A 20121-nucleotide genomic window follows, 5' to 3' on the forward strand; every position below is an offset into this window, starting at 1 on the left:
GGAAGGTCCCATCCGGCCTCAGTGGGTGACCCGGCCTGAGCTGTCCTCAGACTCCTAGCCAGGGAAAGCCACCACGTCCACTCCCAAGGCTCTAGGGGGGCTCCTTCTTGGCTTCCTCCAGACCCCAGGGCCCCAGGCGTTCCTGGTCTTGTGGCCGCATCACTCGGCTCTCTGCCTCCACCATCACATCACTGTGTCTCTTTCTGTCCTCTCCTCTTCATAATTATAGGGACAATAAGTCATTCAATTTAGGGCCCATTCTGTCTTGTCCTTAGATAAGGTCATGGTCTAACATCTGGATGGACATGAATTTGGGGGGACACTGGCCAACCAGCTGAGCAAGCCGTTATGGTCACTCATGCAGGATGGATACCATGGGCCACTTGGGGGCACAAAGGCCACTGTTAGCAGTGGCAGAGCCCCAGGACCCAGACTGGCAGTGCTCTGTACTCCCTGAACATCACTTTGTTGTCTCTGCACAGTAAAGATTAGCTGAATGAGGGCGCCTGGGTGGCTCAGTCAGTTGAGTGCCCAACTCTCGATTTCAGCTCAGGTCATGACCTCACAGTCCATGGGATCAAGCCCTGTGTCAGGCTCCATGCTGACAGTGTGGAGCCTGCTTGGGATTCTCCCTCCCTCTCTCTCTGCCCCACCTCTGCTCTCTCTCTCTTTCTCTCTCTCAAAATAAATAAACAAAAAAAATTAGCTGAATGAGCAAAAATGGATTCTGCTCTCAACTATCGCCAGTTCCATCTGAGTCTGGGCACCCCCTTCAACTTTGAAGCTAACACCCTAAAGGGCTGAGCCCCTGGTTCCCCTTGACAATGGCATCTGAGGGGGTGCTCAGTGCCCTGGCACAGCTGAGGCTCTCGGTCATGCCACTTAGGAGAGCTCTTCTCGAAACGTGCTGACCTTCTCTGCTCGCACCGAAAGTCACCACCCCCATCCCTGCCAGTCGTCCCTGCCAGGCTCCCTGCACTGTGGAGCCTCCCAGGGAGACCGAGTTAGGGTGGCAGAGATAAGCCCAGGTCCCCAGGGGCATACACGTGCCCAGGGTGAGGCCTCACCCATGACCCCTACCCACCAGCTGGGGCTGAGTTGGGGAACTTCACCTCCCTACCCGTCTCTATCTCTGGGGCCTGGGGGCTGCACAGGAGGGGCCTGGTGCAGAAAAAGCACAGACCCTACGAATGATAGGGGTGAAGGACCCAAGACCAAGAATGCTCCAGGACGCCCGTAAAAGTGGCAGCTCTCAGAGCTGTCCAGGGTCCTGGCCAAACCACCTCAGATTCCTCCCTCTGAGGCAAGCATCTGCTGAACACTTCTATGGATGACAGAAGTCTCTCTCCCAGCCAGCCCAACTTTTTTTCTTTTCTTCTTATTCTTCCTCCTCCTTTCCTCTTCTCCTTCTCCCTCTTCCTTGCCTTGAACAACATGTATTTTGCTTGGACACTGGTCAGGCACATCACGAGGCAGCTTGACACGTGAGCTCATCCCATCTTGTTCATGACCCCATGGAGGAGGAGGCTGGCTAGTGAGTGCAGAAGGCCCGTTGCTAGCTGCCACTCTAGCTGGTAAGCAGGGTCTGGAGGAAATGAACTAAAGTCTTGCTCTTCTTTCCACAAAACCACAGCTGCCTTCCTTGAGGGCCTATCCATCCTCCTCAACTGGCCCAGCTCCCAGTGGACGCACTCTTGGAGCAGCGGCCCTAAGCCCACACGAACATCCGCTCCCTGTCTCCCGGCCTGTATGCAGTAAACTGCTTGTGTGCCCACCTCCCCACAGGCGCTCTTGGAGAGGAGCAAGTGCTTTTACATTCTCCTCTGGAACCCAGCCTTCGGCCCAGGCTGAGCACAGAAAAGTCCGTGCATTTCACTTAGTGTTTTAAGAGCTCTACTGAGATACGACTGGCATGCAACAAACGGTACATACACAAAAATACAGCTGGTGAGCTCTGACGCATGTTCGCGGCTGTGAAACCATCACACAACGGAGATGATATGCTCGTCCATCACCCCTCACGGTGGGTGGAGCCCCCAGAAGTGCTGGGGCCAGTGGCGGGTAAGAAAGTGTCAGGGCAGGAGCAGGGGAGGGCAGCCTTGAGAGACAGACAGGTGTTATAGTAGGGCTTGGATGAGTGAACGCACACAGGCGGCCCTGCGCCCATAGCAGGTATCGTGGAGGAGGCTATGGGATAGTTAACATTAACTGGAGGCATAAGGATGTTTTAAAAAGAACAAAATACCGGGCGCCTGGGTGGCTCAGTTGGTTAAGTGTCTGACTTCAGCTGAGGTCACGATCTCATGGTTCGTGGGTTCGAGCCCAGCATCAGGCTCTGTGCTGACAGCTCGGAGCCTGCAGCCTGCTTCGGATTCTGTGTCTCCCTCTCTCTCTGCCCCTCCCCTGCTCATGCTCATGCTCTGTCTCTGTCTCTCAAAAATAAATAAACGTTAAAAAATTAAAAAAAAAAAAAAAAAGAACAAACTATCTCAATAAAGGGGGGTGGGGATGGCAGGTGCCTCTAAGGAGCCCAGTCGGGCGTGATCACATGCTCAAGAAAGCTTTGGGATGTCCTAGGAGCTAAAAGTCAGTCCCGGGATCCTGATGGGCCCTCCACCAGCTGACAGGCACATGGAGGGGCTGCCTGCCAGGGTCTGGGCTCCCCTGGCTGGGACAGGAATTGGGAAGCCGCAGGACAAATAGCGTCCGTGAATAGGCTGAGCAATTTCCAGACAGCTCAGAGCTGGGGGGCTGAGTGAGCTAAGTCCCTTCTCTCCTTGATCTCTAGGAATAATTACGAGGTAAGTGGTTCAAGAGGGAATCGAGTGGCACTCCTGAAGCCGCATGGAGCCAACAGCCCCTGCCAGAGAGGCCAGTTCACCTTCCATTCTCTTCCTCATCAAGCTCCCCAAGCTGGGGGCACCTGGTCAAACTCTGGTAGCTTCACAGAGCTCCTCTCAGAAGGGCCTGGGGGCCTGGGCTCTGCAGGGAGCTTGTTACTAACTCCCCAGACCCGGGTTGAAGGGTGAGCACCCACCAAGCAAAGCCAGGGGCAGAGGTGGAGCCCTGCCGGCAGGGGCCCATGTGACACTGTGTGACACCGTGGGACACCATGTGACACGATGATCCACGGGCTGCACCAAGGCATCCTGATGCCCGGAAGAGCAGAGCCAGGTGAGAGCTGGTTCGTAATCAGACTCCCAACTGGGAGGAAAGCTGCCAGGTCAGGCAAAGGGCTGGGGCACTGAGGCTGAGAAAGACGCTGGCGGGGTAGCCGGGCGGGGGACCTCCACAGAGGAGCAGGAGCCCAGCAAGCAGGAGTTTGGTCACATCGAGGCCACGAGCAACCAGATCCTGGGTCTCCCCGTTCTGTGTTCCAGGTCAGCCAGGCTCTGAGTAGGGCTCCGGGTGTGTGGGAGTGGGAGGGGTGGGGCATGGCATTCTCTGGCTTGTCACAGGAATCTGTCACCCTGAAATTCGTCTGTGACTCTGTAAACCAGCCACATAGTAGATGCCACTGTCTTGCAGCCTAGAGTAGTGAGGAAAGTGTGGAGCCAAGAATGGGAAAACTGGCCAGGTGCTCCCAGGCAAGTCGCTTAACTTCTTTGGACCTCACACCTTCCTGTCTGTCAAGTGGGTTGCTATGGACTGAATTTCTGTGCCCCCTCCAAATTCATACTGAAGCCCCTAACCTCCAATGCGATGGTACTAGGTCAGGCTTTGGGAGGTGACTAGGTCATGAGGACAGAACCCTGCTAACGGGATTTGTGCCCTTACAGAAGAGACTCCAGAGGACTCCCTTGCCCCCTCACCCACCATCGAGGACACGGTGAGAAAGAAGGTGGCCATCTGTAAGCCAGGAGGAGGGCCCTTACCAGACACCAACTCTGTTAGCAACTTGACCTTGGGCTTCCAGCCTTCAGAACCGTGAGAAACAAATGTCTGTTGTTTCAGCCCCCTGGTCTGTGTTCTTTGTTAAAGCGGCCCAAGCTGACTATACGCACGGATAACATCTGAATCAGTGAGAGGATGGGTATTAAGTGCAAAGGGCATCAGCACTGCCAGCGCCATGAATACAGGGCTGGCGGGACAGGCCAATGCCACAAACACCCACGGCACTCCGCTGTGTTCCTGGCATCGGGCTGGGAAGCCACAACGCCCGGGCAACTGAGACACTTACCGGGAGCCTACTGAGCAGACACTGCCGTGGAGACCACAGTGCCGCCCCACCCCACCCAAGGGTTCGAGAGCCATCTGTACGCCCGGCGTGGCCTGCCCTGGCCCCAAGACCCACCTGTATCATGTATAGCTGGGCGATGCGGTACTCCTCCACGGTCATGGGCAGAGGAATCCGATATTCCTTTATAATCATCTTGGAGTCCAAGCCTTCCCGTCGATGGGGAACTGCGTGTTGGGACTTCTAGGCGAGGTTCCTTAAATAACCATGACAAAATTCACCAAGGACCCCTGGGAGAGAAAGAGAGAGCAGGAGAGTCACTTCCTGCAAGACTGGTGGGCACAGCAGCACAGAGGATGGGCCTGGTCTTGACTCCACCGTGAGCCTACGGTGTGACCTTGAACAAGTTCCCTCACCTCCCCAGCCTTCACTTTCCTTGTTTGCTGAGCAATCTTGTAGACGACGTGTGAACTCTTATCAGCCGTGGGGTAAATAAAAGACTGTCATCCCACTAGTGAGGGCCAGGCGGCGGGAGGGTGTCACACCCCCTAAGCGTGAAGAGCACTGTGCTCTCGTTTCACACACTGTTCCTGTTCCGGCAAGAGCAGCCCCGTGCTCTGGAGTCGCTGCAGGCAGACACGGTGACGGCAGATGGCCACGGGAAAGAAGGGAGGGCACACAAAAGGATGAAAAACCCAGGTGAGAAATTTAAAAATCAGCAGTCTGCGGGGCGCCTGGGTGGCTCAGTCAGTTAAGTGTTCGACTTCGGCTCAGGTTATGATCTCACGGTCCGTGAGTTCGAGCCCCGTGTCGGGCTCCGTGCTGACAGCTCGGAGCCTGAAGCCTGCTTCGGATTCTGTGTCTGCCTCTCTCTCTGCCCCTCTCCTGCTCACGCTCTATCTCTCTCTGCCTCTTAAAAAATGAATAAACGTTAAAAAAAATTAAAAATCAGCAGTCTGGGACCCTTCGGTGTTGGGGCCATCAGTTCCATTCATGTCACCAGACACAGAGGGCACGGCTGCCTCCTGGCAGGAGATCTGGACTTATCCAAAAGAGGTGATCTCAGTGTGGTTTTAGCTCAATCCAGCAAGTATTTATTGGCATCTGTTCCGCTGCCGACCCAGCCTAGGTCTTGGAAGTAGAAGAGATAAGTGAGATAAGTGGGTGGACTGCATCGCATGTGAGTTCTAGCTCAGTAAGACTACTTAAAAAATAAACAGTGTACCCATGGAAGCTTCTCTTTAAGATGACAAAGAATACTTTTGAGGGAGACGTGCACCGAGAGCAATCGAATGTAAAAACAAACAAGCAAGGCTTGGAGGCATACTCTCAGTGATCTGGAAAATGGAATTACCCGTCACAATCCTTCCCCTAGATGGTGGGGGCTTTGCTGTGGTTACCCCCAGAGAGGTTACACACTGCTAAATGGAAGGTGAGTGAAGGCTTCCAAGATGGACAGTGGCAGAATCAGGATAGCATTTCAGAGGGACCACGCCAGGGACAGCAGTCGGTGAAGATTCATGGTGACACTGGGTAAATGATAAGAGCAAGGGTCTGGCCAGGCAGGCAGCCTCCCTGGGGCACCATCTGTCCGAGGCCTGAGCGTCACCCAGGCACTAAGGGACTACTGGCTATGTAATGAGATTGGGGGAAAAGAATGTACCAGAACTCTTGGAACGATCAGCATGTAGGGTTGAAAGAAATTCTTTAATAAGCCACCTAGGGAGAGAGACTGAGAGGTGGGGGGTGTTACATAAATAAGTCAGAGATGGCCACTGTATTATTAGCCTCAAATGACCCCTATGTTACTCACTTCTGCACAGCAGGTGGGACCGTTAGCCCAAAGCCCCAGCACAAGCTCTCACGCATCCAACTGCTTTAAATACAGTCCAAATAAACATCTTTTTAGCTAACTAGAGGTCATCTACTTTACATAACCCACGAAGCTGCACCCCACATTTGCTGGCCATAGAAAAGACAAAGCCTGGGGCAACAAAACACCGCAGACAGGGAGGCTCCCCATCACACTTCTGAGTGATGTCACCAGACACGTGAGCGCCCTGTCTGACTCTCCTTCCCCTCCTGGATGGGGGTCGCACATCACTGCATTTGCAAGGCCTCATGCTGGGAGGGACTTTCTCAGGCAACCTGTCCGAATGCCACAGGGTAACACTTGTTGTTACACACTTGTTGTTACAGCCCCCCGCCCCCCTCCGGGTCCTGTCGCCTCCCTCATCAACCCAAAGCCCTGAACTTACCACAGAGAGGAGGGGGTTGAACTTTCCAGAGTTTACACTCAAGAGCATTGCTAACCTTCGTTCAAGGTAGATGGGTGCAGCCTGCAGCCGAGAGGGCCCGTGGGTTCGAGCCCAAGCTGACACTGTCCAGGACGAGAAAGCAGAGGCTGTGGGCTGCCCCCACTCAGCTCTGAGACCCACCCGCCCCGAGGCCCACAGATCTCTGCTCAAGTCTGGCTAGAAGCTGAGGCCACTGGAGACAGAGGTGATGGCCCCAGAGTCCCTACAGTGTCACCTCCTCCCACGAGAGACTGGGATCAGCCAGGTGGCAGCACATCCAAGCCGACACCTGGAGCAACTTTCAAGTGGCCGACAGGGTAGGACAGGCACTGGATATGGGGACCTTCCTGACACAAAGGAGAGAGACCCACACGCTTGGGAGAAGCTCGATGCGATGAGGCCTGGAGACAAGAAGAGGAAGGATGAGGTTCAATAAGGGCCGTGCTTCCAAGGCTTTTCCACGTGGTCTTCTTTCAAGCCCAGCATCACCTTGCTGGGAAGGTACTAGACGCCCGTCACAGAACAGCAACTTAGCCAGTTGCTAAGTGTCAGGCATCGTGCCCTGCACGACACGGTGGCATGCACACCGATGTCTAGGGGGCCTCAGGGGGCCTCTTCTGCAACCCAGGACAAGTGCAATGACCCACGATGACTTTGGGCAAGTCCCACTGCATCACCTCAATAACAAAGAAGTCAGATGCAATCCCTAAGTGTTCTTGAGAAACTGTGGGAGTCTAAGCAATCTGACCTTTGGTGATCTTAAAGGCTCCACGGAAAGTGACCTGCCTGTGCTCGCCTGCTCACAAGTCAGACCAAGTGCCCATGCAAAGCCAGGGGCAAAGCCTGGGGCTGACCAGCGGTGCCGGCCCCGTGACGGCCAGGAGATGAGCGGACCATGTGAACGCTCGGGATACAGCTCGATCTGCCACCGGGTGAGAGACCGTGTTTCTGCCTGTGCAACACCAGAACTCAGAGGTGGGTGCACAGACAGACAGAAGGAAAGAACAGAGTGCCGCACAGTTAGAGATCAGTGCACGGGCACTAAGAACAGGTCAGAGGGATCAGACCTCTGCGAGACCTGGGACATCGCAGGTGGAGCCCCAGTCTGGGATCTGAGTTCAAAACCTGACAATGCCTTGATTGACCATGGTCCCCCAGGACGACTGACGGGGCCTGCTGAGACTCGGTGTCTCCATACAGCAAATGGGGATAACATCATCTGCCTTCCAGAGTTGCCAGTGTCCCCAAGATGACAAAAGTGGACCAGCCAGGGGTGGTGTTTGTCAGTGCAGAGGGGGGGCTAGGGAAAGGCTTCAGGGAAGGTGGAGCTTTACAGTAACAGGAGCGGGGGCTTCCTGGGACCCGAGGTATCCTCAGCAGACACGGACGTGCTGCAGAACAAGCCGAGCAAAGGCCCTGAGGCCTAAATGTGCCACACTATCACAGTGACCTCCCACTGCTGTGCCCCAGCACTGTCACGCCACATGCTGGGTTTGGGGCTGTGCGAATGCACGGAGGCCACCCCACAGTCACTGACCACAGGAAAGGGTGGCATTCAAGGCTGAGATGAGGCCATGCCCTGCAGCCGAGTGCCCATGATGTTCAGTGGGACAGGAGCAGGGTGACAAGAGACCATCATGTGCTTCCAGGAGTGCTCTCCTTCCGAGGGACAAGAGACACACTCCTCAGACAAGGTCTGAGCATAAAGCATGAACTTCATAACCAGAATTTCCACAGGCAAGCAAATGTTATCCTTTGAAGCAGCCCCTGGTGCAGGTGTGCGGTCCCCCATGTCCGCCAGGGGTCCCCTCTGGAAGCCCTCAGAGCTCTGCACCCCTTCAGGAAGCTCCCAGTGAGAGGAGCCGAACTCAGGAGATGGCCACGGGTGATCTCTCAGTGCTGGCCACATTGGGTGTTGTCTTTCAAGCTGATCACTCTAAAGGGGTCTCGTCAAGGACCAGCATTTTATTTAGTTAAGAAAGAAAGTCAGGCCTGTTTCTTTACAGCTACACCCTCACCAGTGGGTTCGGGAATCCATCCTGACTTCCTGTTGAAGACGGTGGGGTAGGAGCATTTCTGTTCTACCGTCCTCCCTCAAAAACAACACAAACTACAGAGACAGGGGAGTCCTCGTGGCTGATGAAATAAGGCAGTCACTATTCCCCAAAACCACAGACACCATGAAGTCTGAACTGGAAGAAAGGAACATGCTGACAGCTTACACATGCCTCTTCCTTGGACCCCCAAGTAAATATCACTTCTTGAAAGTCATGGCCACGATCCTCCTGCTGGAATGAAGAAATAGGATTGTGGATGCCACCCAGGTGAGGGGAGGCATCTCCCTGTCTTGTTTTTCAAAAGAAAAAACTTCTTATAAGTTTATTTTGAGAGAGAGAGAGTGAGCACAAGCAGGGGAGGGGCAGAGAGAGAAGGAGAGAGAGAGAATCCCAACCAGGCTCTGCGCTCTCAGCACAGAGCCCAAGGTGGGGCTCAAACTCACGAACCATGAGATCACGACCTCAGCCAACATCAAAAGTCGGATGCTAAACTGATTGAGCCACCCAGGCACCCCCAAAAGAAAAATGTTTTATTTGAAGTATTACATACATACAAAAAATGCATGTATCATAAGTACAGATATATTTTCACAAACTGAACACAACTGTAGGACCAGCAAGGATCGAGAAACAGGAAGTTAACAACCCAGAAGTCCCCTATGGGTCTCCTTCTAGTCATAGCTCCTCAACTGTGGACAACCACTCTCCTGCTATTTGCTTCTTTTGTACTTTAATGAATTGCCAATATCCAGTTGTCTTTGGGTGATTTCATACGGAAGCATACTATATGTGTTTTTGATCCTGGCTTCTTTTGACCATGATGCTCATGTGATTCATCCAAATTTTTGCATGTGGCTGTAGATTGTTCTCATTGATGTCTAGTATTTCATCGAGTGGATGTACTATAATCGACTTAACTATTCCATTGTTGATGGGAATTTGGTGATTTCCAATTTGAGGCTGATGGGACTAGTGCTGCTGTGAACAACTGAGCACATGTAGAGATGCGATTTTACATTGTGGGATGGAACTGGTGTGGGAATTGATGGGAAATCACACCAATGGGCCATTTCTATGACAGAACCTCGTTTTCCAGCTAAAACAGATACTGGGAGTGAAGTGAGGCTGGGGAGAGAAAAGGGGCAGCAAGGGGTTGGTCATAACATGGACAGCCAGTGATGTAAAGAGCTTTGCTGACAACCATTATGACTGTGGACCCTGAAACACGAGAGAGACCGAATCCCTAGGCAGAAGATAAATAACAGCTCTGGACAGAGAGCCTTCCAGACAGTAAGTAAGCCCATAGTGCATCTGCTCTGGACCACTCCCACATTTTCACATGCTGCTATTTGGAAGGTGGTTAAAGAATAATAATCACAAAGGAACTCACATGGGCCCTATGGCATTAAGGGTGGGGGAGCAAATGAAGAAGAACACACATCATGAGGAATCGTCCAGAGAAATACAGAAAGACTTCAGAAAATCAGTTCACAGACCCAGAGAAACTACAGATATAATCTCTTAAGAACTGGTAGGGGCAGAGGCACTTGGTGGCTCAGTTGGTTAAGCATCTGGCTCAGGTCATGATCTCGTGTTTCATGCGTTCAACCCCCATATTCCTGCTTAGGATTCTCTCTCCCTCCCTTTCTTCCCTTACCTTTCTCAAAATAAATAAACTTAAAATTTTTAAATAAAAAAATAAAAAGAACTGACAGGGTCAGATGAATGGAAAAAAAGACACACAGAAATTTTAAAAAGAAATGATTTGAGGGGCACCTGGGTGGCTCAGTTGATTAAGCATCCAACTCTTCATTTGGGCTCAGGTCATGATCTCATGGTTCATGGGTTCGAGCCCCACATCGGGCTCTGTGCTGACAGCATGGATCCTGCTTGGGATTCTGTCTCCCTCTCTCTCTGTCCCTCCCCTGCTCGCTCTCTCTATCTCTCTCTCTCAAAAAACAAATAAATAAACATTAAAAAAAAGTTTAAAAAATTTAAACGAATTTAAAAAATTTAAAAAATAAATGAAAAAAATGTAAAAAAAAAGGAAATTATTTGACAACAGAAAGAGATGAAAGCTGAAAAGTGAGTTAGTGGAGCTCAGGGGAAAATGAGAAAGAAAAATAAATACATCCCATATTTAAAAAAAACCCACATGATAAGCAATGAATAAATGATGAAGCAGAGCATAAACAACTAGAGAGTTCTGGTGAGTGGGTTGCAAGAAATCACACAAAATTAAATGGAGAAGACTAATAAGACAAAAATGACAGATACAGGAGGCAAAAGAAAACCCAACATATACACTGGTGAAGAAAACAGAATAATAGAACAGGAGGAAAAGTATTCAAATATATAATGGAAAATCCCCTGAAAAACAAAACAAAAACAAAAACAAAACTTGGCTCTACAAATTAACTGCCATTCACTGGCCCAGGAAACTCGATGGTGTAATTAACACCAAGGCATCTTTAAAAAGGTCCTGATCTTAAAGGATAAAGAAAGAACCATATAACTAGGGGGGCAGAAAGGTGAATTGAGAATTAGAATCCTCCATAGCAACCCAATTTCAGAAAACAGTGGACCAATATCTACAGAGTTGTGAGAGAAAGAAATTATGAACCAGAATTTTATACCCAACAAAACTGTCCTTTGAGTATAAAGTTAATGGACATTCTATAACATAAATTTAGACGCTTAGGCATCCATAAGGTCTTAAAAAATTACTTCATGCTGAAATCCAGCCAACCAAAATAAGTTCATCAATGGAAGAATCCTGGTGAATACTGAATTAATATTTTTGAAATTGGAGCAATTATTGTTTTTGAATAGAATATAAAAACCTTGGCAATGTACACAAATAATAACAAAAATTGAAAGTGGACAGAGGTGGATGGCATGAAAGTTGATTCATTATATAGATTTAAAACTTAATAAGGGATGAATAGTCAGAGCACAGGGGTTTTTAGGGCAGTGGAACTATTCTGTATGATACTATAAAGGTGGATACATATCATTATACATTCGTCAAAACTCAGAGAATATACAACACAATGCAAACCATGGACTTTGGGTGATAATGATGTCCTGATATAGGTTTATCAATTGTGACAAATGTGCCACTCTGGTGGGGGATGTTGATAGTGGGGGTGGCTGTGCACGTGGGGGCAGGGGAGTATATGGGAGTTCTCTGTACTATCCTCTCAGTTTTGCTGTGAACCTAAAACTTCTTTTAAAAATACAGTGTATTGATTAAAAAAAAATGATTCTAACCTATTAAAAGTTTTCTCTCGTGGACTTCAAGCTATATTACAAAGCTGTAATCATCAAGACAGTATGGTACTGGCCCAAAAACAGACACTCAGATCAATGGGACAGAATGCAGAACCCAGAAGTGGACCCACAAACATATGGCCAATTAATCTTTGACAAAGCAGGAAAGAATATCCAATGGAATCAACACAGTCTCTTCAGCAAGTGGTGCTGGGAAAACTGGACAGCGACTTGCAGAAAAATGAACCTGGACCACTTTCTTACACCATACACAAAAATAAACTCAAAATGGATGAAAGACCAAATGTAAGACAGGAAGCCAACAAAATCCTCAAAGAGAAAGCAGGCAAAACCTCTTTGATCTTGGCCGCAGCAACTTCTTACTCAACATGTCTCCAGAGGCAAGGGAAACAGAAGCAAAAATGAACTACTGGGACCTCATCAAAATAAAAAGCTTCTGCACAGCGAAGGAAACAATCAGCACAACTAAAAGGCAACCGACAGAATGGGAGAAGATATTTGCAAATGACATATCAGATAAAGGGTTAGTATCCAAAATCTATAAAGAACTTATCAAACTCCACACCCAAAAAACAAATAATCCAGTGAAGAAATGGGCAAAAGACATGAACAGACACTTCTTCAAAGAAGACATCCAGATGGCTAACAGACACATGAAAAAATGCTCGACATCCGTCATCATCAGGGAAATACAAATCAAAACCACAATGAGATACCACCTCACACCTGTCAGAATGGTTAAAATGAACAACTCAGGCAACAACAGATGTTGGTGAGGATGTGGAGAAAGAGGATCTCTTTTGCACTGCTGGTGGGAATGCAAACTGGTGCAGCCACTCTGGAAAACAGTCTGGAGGTTCCTCAAAACTTTACAAATAGAACTACCCTATGACCCAGCAATGACACTACTAGGTATTTATCCAAGGGATACAGGTATGCTGTTTCAAAGGGGCACATGAACCCCAATGTTTACAGCAGCACTATCAGCAATAACCAAAGTATGGAAAGAGCCAAAATGTCCATCGATGGATGAATGGATAAAGAAGATGTGGTGTGTGTGTGTGTGTGTGTGTGTGTGTGTGTGTATCATACACCCCCCCCCACAATGGAGTATTACTCGGCAATCAAAAAGAATGAAATCTTGCCATTTGCAACTACGTGGATGGAACTAGAGGGTATTATGCTAAGCGAAATTAGTCAGAGAAAGACAAATATCATACGACTTCACTCATATGAGGACTTTAAGACACAGAACAGATGAACACAAGGGACGGGAAGCAAAAATAATATAAAAACAGGGAGGGGGACAAAACAGAAGAGACTCTTAAATATGGAGAACAGAGGGTTACTGGAGAGGGTGTGGGAGGGGGGATGGCCAAATGGGTAAGGGGCACTAAGGAATCTACTCCTGAAATCATTGTTGCACTATATGCTAATTTGGATGTAAATTTTAGAAAATGAAATAAAATAATTAAACAAAAGTTTTCTCTCAGAAAGCTAATTAAAGTTTACCAGAGGCTGGGGAGGGGGGAAACTGGGGAGGCATTGTGTGCTGGTTATAGGATTTCTATTTGGGGAATGAGAACATTTGGGAAATAGGAGAGGAGATGGTTGCACAATACTATAAATGTACTAATGCCACAGAACTGGACACTTAACATGTTTGAAAGGGCAAATTTTGTGTTATATAATGACTACAATTTAAAAAAAATAAGAATGTAGTATAAAAAACCCCACTGAATCACACACTTTAAATCAATGAATTGTATGGTATATGAATTGTATCTCAATAAAGCTGTTTAAAAAGTTTTTCTCTTAAAAAAAAGTTTTTCTCTTTTCCCCATTAACTTTAAGGAACTTTTAGGAACTACTTATTATCACTTAAGATTAAGAAATGTGTTTCTCAAAAATAAACAAACATTTGGGGCACCTGGGTGGCTCAGTGAGTTAAGAAATGTGTTTCTGAAGTTTAGCAATTTCTTTCCATTTCATTTCAAAGACATACACAGGGATTTGTCTTCAGTTAAATTTAAGAAAATTAAACTTGACTTTTTATTTTAAAACTGCACGCAGGGGCACCTGGGTGGCTCAGTCAGTTAAGTGTCTGACTCTTGGTTTCAGCTCAGATCATGATCTCACAGTTCATGGGATTGAGCCCCGCATCAGGCTCTGCACTGACAGTATGGAGCCTGCTTGGGATTCTCTTTCTCCTTCCCTCTCTCTCTCTCTCTCTGTCCCTCCCATGCTCACGCTCTCTTCCTCCCAAAATAAATAAATACTAAAAAAAAACCAAAACAAAACTGCACACAGACTAAGATCCATTTTTTTTTTAAAGTTATTACTACTCTGTATGTGTGTGTTTGTATAGAGTCTGAAATAATGCTCACTGGATGCTGGTGAGGGTTATCTCAGATCGGTGGAATTTGGGACAACTTTTACTTGTACTTTTCTTTGTTACTTGATGTTTTACAAGGCGCAGCAGCAGACTTTGAGTAGCATTTTGAGTACTAACCAAGGAAGGACAGTCAATGCAGTTGTTAAAACCGCGGACTTTGAGTCAGCCAGACCTTCCACCACCTCCCAGCTCTGACTGTGGGCAAACTGCTTAAACTCTTTGATCTTTCATTTTATCTTCCACAAAACAGCAAAATAGTAGGTGAGAACAGCACCTGCCCTGTTGGGCTGTCTTGTGGCTTAAATGACACGATGCACATAAAATGCTTGGCCCAGTTCCACCCGGTACTCAGCTAGCCATTAGGTGGTGTTAACGTGCTCGGCAGGGTCAGGCAGGCTGGGCCCTGGGCCTGGGCAGCTTTCTGGCTGTGCTGCTGACCTCAGGCACAGACACGAAGCCTACCACCATCAGGGAAAGACAGCCCAGCACCCAGGCACAGACATCTGAGGGACAAATGACCCCTTGGCAGGCCGGGTCTGCTTCCCAGACAGAATGTGAACCTGCTAGGCATGACACAGGGTCCCCGTGCTTTCCTCCTGGTTGAGCCTGGCGCAAGAGGGCGCAGCTGGAGCCCAGGCCAACGAGAGAAGGCAGTGTGACTTGTGTGCCTGCCTGTGCCCTGAGCCCCCCTTCAACCAGCAGCCGAACCCTCAGACGATCTCATCACACCCACTCCGGTGCTCGCGAGACACCCATTTCATCTCTGTCCCCTCTGGAGTCGTGACGGGTTGGACAGGGTTATATTTTACTCCTTTCCACAGGGCAGCCCTCAGTGCCTGGCAAGGTGAGACGGAAGAAAGGAAAACGGCTCCAGACGCCCTTCTTCGAGGGAAGCCAGGTGAGGAGTCTGAGTGACCGCTGTGCCCCCAGTGCACCCATACGCACATCCCCCCAGGCTCTCTCCAGGGAAGACAGGGACAGACCTTCCAATGGGCCTCATGCATGGCACTTGGCCCCTGATCTGTAGAAAAGCCTTGGCTTTCCAGAACCCCCATATTCATGATCCCAGGCCCCATGTTAACCAGGGAGGAGACGGACAGGGCACCAGCAGGCATGGTAAGCAGGGAGGCAATGAGGGGAGAGCCCAGCTCTGGACAAGGCACAAGGTCCAGAGAGCTCCAGGCCAGGGCTCTGGCACAGGCAGACAGGGTAAAGGGCCGTCACCCCCTCCTCCTCAGGCAGCCTGTCCCATCTGAACCCATATGAGGAAGACAAAAAAAAAAGGAGGATGCAGATGACCAAAACACCTGGTTTTGCCTGAGGGGTCAAGGGCAGGACACATCTCAGGGCCTCCCAGGCTGGAAGCCCAAAGGTCTTCAGTGACCCCCCCGGGCATGGTGGGGAAGGGGCTGGGGTGGCCAGGCTGAAGGGACTTTGGTGAAGCCTGGCGGGTTGCCGGGGCTGGGCTCAAGAGGGCAGGTGACACAGCGGGTGGGGAAGACCACTCTTTGAGCAAAGGCCGTGGCTGGGAGGGAAGCGAGAAAATTGAGTTTATGGAACTTAATCTGTTTTTCCACGATTAGCTGGGGTTTGACGTCACAGATGGAATTGAGGAGCGAGGCTGTGAGGAGACAAGGGGGATGGGATCTGTCCAAACGCAATTCAGCTGCATTCTGGCCATTAGGTCTGGGAGCAACTCTGAGCCAGGCCGTCGGAGCCTGCCTAGACATTTGTGACCGCGTGGAGGACGACTGGCAGCCTCAGAGCATCCGGAGCACCCCTTCTGGTTACCCTGGGTCTCTCCCCCACATCCTCCAGGAAAGCCCCCTTTCCTCTGCTCTCGGCTTCCCAAGTCTGCTGGCCCCTAATCAGGGGCAGAAGCAGGTAAGAGAACTTCACCTGCCCCCACGTGGGCATCTCTCCCCCACCATCCACATCTAGGGAAGGCAGGCTCCAGATGAATAGGGGACAACCCCCTTGTGCCCCAGGGACGTGCCTGCCAGGCCAGGGGTGGGGTGGGGGAGCGTGTGCATGAAGTTAGCACCCATGGGCTGCCTCTCTGTCCCTGGGGGTAGTAGGCACATCCCCCAGGAAAGTCTGGGCTGGAAGGAGCTGGGGGAGGGGGGTCCGATCCCTGCCCCCAAGGGTGTTCTGTCTTTAGCTGTTAGATGTTGGACTTCCACCAAGATTTCTCTGGAAGAAAAGGTAAAGGACGTTCCCCCCACCCTCCACCACACCCCAGGTCAACGGTCACCTTATAAATGAGAGTGAGACCTGGATTTCACAGGTAGGAAGAGCCAGAGGACACAGCCTCACCCCTGCTCTGGCCTGAGCAATGGAACCAGGACCCATGGAGCCCCAAAGCCTTGGGCACCCCTGCAGTTACTGACATCCCAGGGAAGGCCATAAATCCCGTCACTGTGCACCCGGAGGGCCAAGCTGGGGACCTCTGCCAAGCCACTGCAGGGCTTGGCCATGAGACCCCAAGGAACAGTGGCCGCTGGGGGCACTGCAGGGCAGGTGCTGCTCTGCGGGGCTAGGAGCTTAGGGTGGTAGGAGCGAGACCCTTAGGAAATGCTTGAGGGCTGTGTAGCTTTTCACCTGTAACACCTCAACCCGAATGGCAGCCAGGGGGTTCAGCGGGAGGGTTTTTCATGGCTGTGGTGCAGAAAGCAAGGCAGACCCAGAGAGGGCGGGTGCCCTGCCAAGGACTGCAAGCCAAGGGGTATCAGTGCCCCGATTTCCTGACTCCTACTCCCTTGACTAGCCCGCAAATTCCAACGTCACTTGTGGGGGAAAGGGGAGAGGAGATTTGCACGTGGGGAACTGAAAACTGAGAGCCAGATCCTCTGGGCCAACATGAGGGGCTCGAGCCAGCACTCACCTCCTGCTCTGTACTGCTCGCCCTTGGGGGATCCTGCCGGCCACTGCTGCTCTGACCGTCACCACGCGGGCCTCCAGGGGGTGCTCCCCACAGTGAGCACTCAGCACAGCTCCAACAAGCCTGAGCTGTTTTAAGAAGGCCACTGGACACGTACATGTGACGAGGGAAACACAAATCCAGAGGGACCTCGCCTACCAGCCTGGCGGCAGGCGGTGGCTCACACAGCCATCGGCTGGGGGGTCTCAGGGGCCTTCCACCCGGTGGTCGCCTTTCCCGGGCGGGCGCTGCACTTCAGCGGCAACATCCAGATCGTTCCATGTCAGCAGTGCACGTGTCTGCTCACCGAAGGTCCTGCGTCTGGGCCTCCCAAGAGCGTGTTGGCCTTGGAGATGAGCACCGCTCTGGGGTAAGAATGCCCCCCAGCTACTGAGGCAGAAGAAGGGGGGACCCCTCAGGTGTTTGAAAGTGGGGGGCACCTCTAGGCGAGTGGGGCTCTGGTTACGCCGGTATCTGGCACAGAGCTCGGCCCAAAGCACCTTTGCTCACCAACCCCCCCCCCCCCGGAAGAAGCAGCTTCGGGGCACCCGAGTTTGCTGAGAGGCAGAGCTGGGATTTCCCCCCAAACGGGTGATGGCCCCTTGTTACAACGGCAGTGTGACAGCGATAACCTAAGTAAGCGCCAGTGATAATCACAGCAGACGGTGCCGAGTGCCCACTTCTCAGGCCAGCCTGGGCTCCGGGTTACGACTGGACACCCCGGGTGGGCCCAGCACCCAGCAAGCCTACCTCTCTCCAATCCTCTTCTTTCTTTCCTCAAGTTCCCACCTTGGGTCAAGTCCCCCCACCCGCACCCGCTGCCCGTGACACGGGGAACTGACCTGCCGTCGGCCTGTGCCTTCCTACCGGAGTCTCCCCCGCCGCCAGCACGCAAACATGTGAGGATCGGCCCCCGTGTTTACAACACGCAAACAAAACCCCCACGGCTCTCTTAACCCCACCCCATCTCTCTGCTCCCCCTTTATAGCAAAACTCCTCCTAAGACTTAGCTACGCTTGCAGTTTCCATGTTCCTAATCTCTTTCAACCCACTACTCCGCTACAAAGGCACCGGTCGAGGCCGCCAGCGACCCCGGCGCGGCTAAGCTGATTCTCGGTGCTTCATCATGTCTCCACCTCCGTTACTTCCTGTATTTAACACCCACTGATGGAGCACGTGCAGGTGGCAGGCAGGTAGCCCAGCCCTTGGACAGACCTGCACACCCACCGACAAACCTCTGCTCGGAGCCCAGCGGATGCGAGACTCCAGTTGGCTCCAAGCTGATTGGCCATAAGCTATAGATTATGCTTCGGTTTTTGTTCCAAAAAAACACGGCCGGGATCGTGCAGCCTCGGCAAGTGGCCCCGTGGGGCTGACCTCCGATCTAGAGGGGCACAGACTCCGTGGTGGGGTTTAGGAGCCGGGGTCCCTAGTCCTGCCCGCTTTAGGGCAAGCTCTCATGGCTCGATACCCAAGGCTCTTTCTGCAGATGCTACAGCCCAGTGGGGGGTGGGTCCAGTGGAGTATTAAAGCCATTAGCTCTGAGAAACCGCCCACAGCTCCCCATAGTGCCTGGCACCGTGGTTCCCAAACTTGCCGGGGCCCAGGAACCAGGTGGAGTGCTCTTTGAAGGTACAGATCCCAGAAAAACTGAGAGGTCGGAGCCTTAGCCGCCTCCCTCCTCCCCCCACCCCGCCCCCGGTGAGGAGGTTGGAGGAGGAAATGTCCAGTCTGTCCAACCCTGACTCTCCTGGAGGCCCCACCAGGGTCTCATCTTATCCCACCTCCCAACACACGCAAAACCACACTTTCTGCTCGCTCCCTTGGCGCATAAACCCCTTCGTCCGCTTTACATAGTCAGAGTTACTTAATCCTCACAACTGCCTTGTGTTAAATACATGACCCCCAGTTATCTATTTGTTTAATTGAGGTGCAATTCACGTGCCATACAATTCATCCTCTTAAAGTGTGCACTTCAGTAGTTTTTAGTATGTTTACAGAGCTGTGCAACCATCGCCACTCCCAAATTCCAGAACATTTCCTCACCCCAAAAGGAAACCCAGTAGCCGTGAGCACTCACTCTCTGTCCCCACCCCCACCCTCACCCCCACCAACTCGCTGGCACTCATTCATCCGCGTTCTGTCCCCGTGGGTTTGCACATCCCGGACGTTTCACATAAATGGATTCGCACCATGTGTGGCCTTTTCTGTCTGGCTTCTCTAACTTAGCATCATGTCTTTGAGGTTCACCCGTGCAGCCTGGATCCGTACCCCCTTCCTTTTTATGGCGGAATAACATCCTGCTTCATGGCTATGACATCCGTTTTTATAGCTGCAGAAACGATGGCTCTATGTCTTTGAAGTCCCTTGTCCCCCGCCCATCACTCAGTAAGGACCGGAGTCAAGTTTATCTTTCTGTGCAGCCAAGAGAAACGGCTCAAGAACTGAAAAAACGTAACCACATTTACACCAATTTATATAAATGTATACCCTTAGCATTATTAATAGTGCTTTATGGTTTATAAAAGCCTTTCGCTTTATACTCTTGCTTTTTCAGATCGATCCTCCAAGGTGGAAAAGACAAGTGTGCCCCATTTTTGGAAGGAACCAAGAGTTTAAGTGGTGTGTCCAAGGCCTGAGACATTTATTGATGGATTTATGGTGGCTGCATCAGAATCCAGATATAACGTAAGCTAACAGGAGAGCTTTAACACTTGTTTACAAAGATGCATGATTTAGAGAGGTGCTTTTATTTTCTCTTTTGGATTACTCTGTAGTGAATGCAAACCTTGCAGCCGAGGGAAAACCCACATAAACTCCATCTGAGAGTGATTACTTGGTTTTAATTTAATGTTTCTGACCGATCCTGGAAATAAAGGTTGGTATTTCTTTCAAAATACAGACTCCTTGGTTCCAGCCCAAATCTTAACTGCATTGCTGAGGGAGGATAATTTGGATGATTTATTGAGGATAAAATCTCA

General features: G+C 50.8%; 1 protein-coding gene across 10 annotated transcripts in view; it reads right to left on the minus strand.

Moving 5' to 3' along the window:
- PITPNM2 (phosphatidylinositol transfer protein membrane associated 2) overlaps positions 1–20121 on the minus strand; it is a 115446-nt gene that overhangs the window by 31035 nt on the left and 64290 nt on the right. For all 10 annotated transcript variants that reach the window (XM_049619455.1, XM_049619459.1, XM_049619458.1 and 7 more), the window contains one exon: positions 4295–4467. In XM_049619455.1, the coding sequence (XP_049475412.1) occupies positions 4295–4372 (78 nt within the window). In that variant the 5' untranslated portion in view covers positions 4373–4467. The remainder of the gene's footprint in view (positions 1–4294; positions 4468–20121) is intronic.

Source organism: Panthera uncia (genome assembly GCF_023721935.1).
Source record: "Panthera uncia isolate 11264 chromosome D3 unlocalized genomic scaffold, Puncia_PCG_1.0 HiC_scaffold_8, whole genome shotgun sequence".
Taxonomy (NCBI): domain Eukaryota; kingdom Metazoa; phylum Chordata; class Mammalia; order Carnivora; family Felidae; genus Panthera; species Panthera uncia.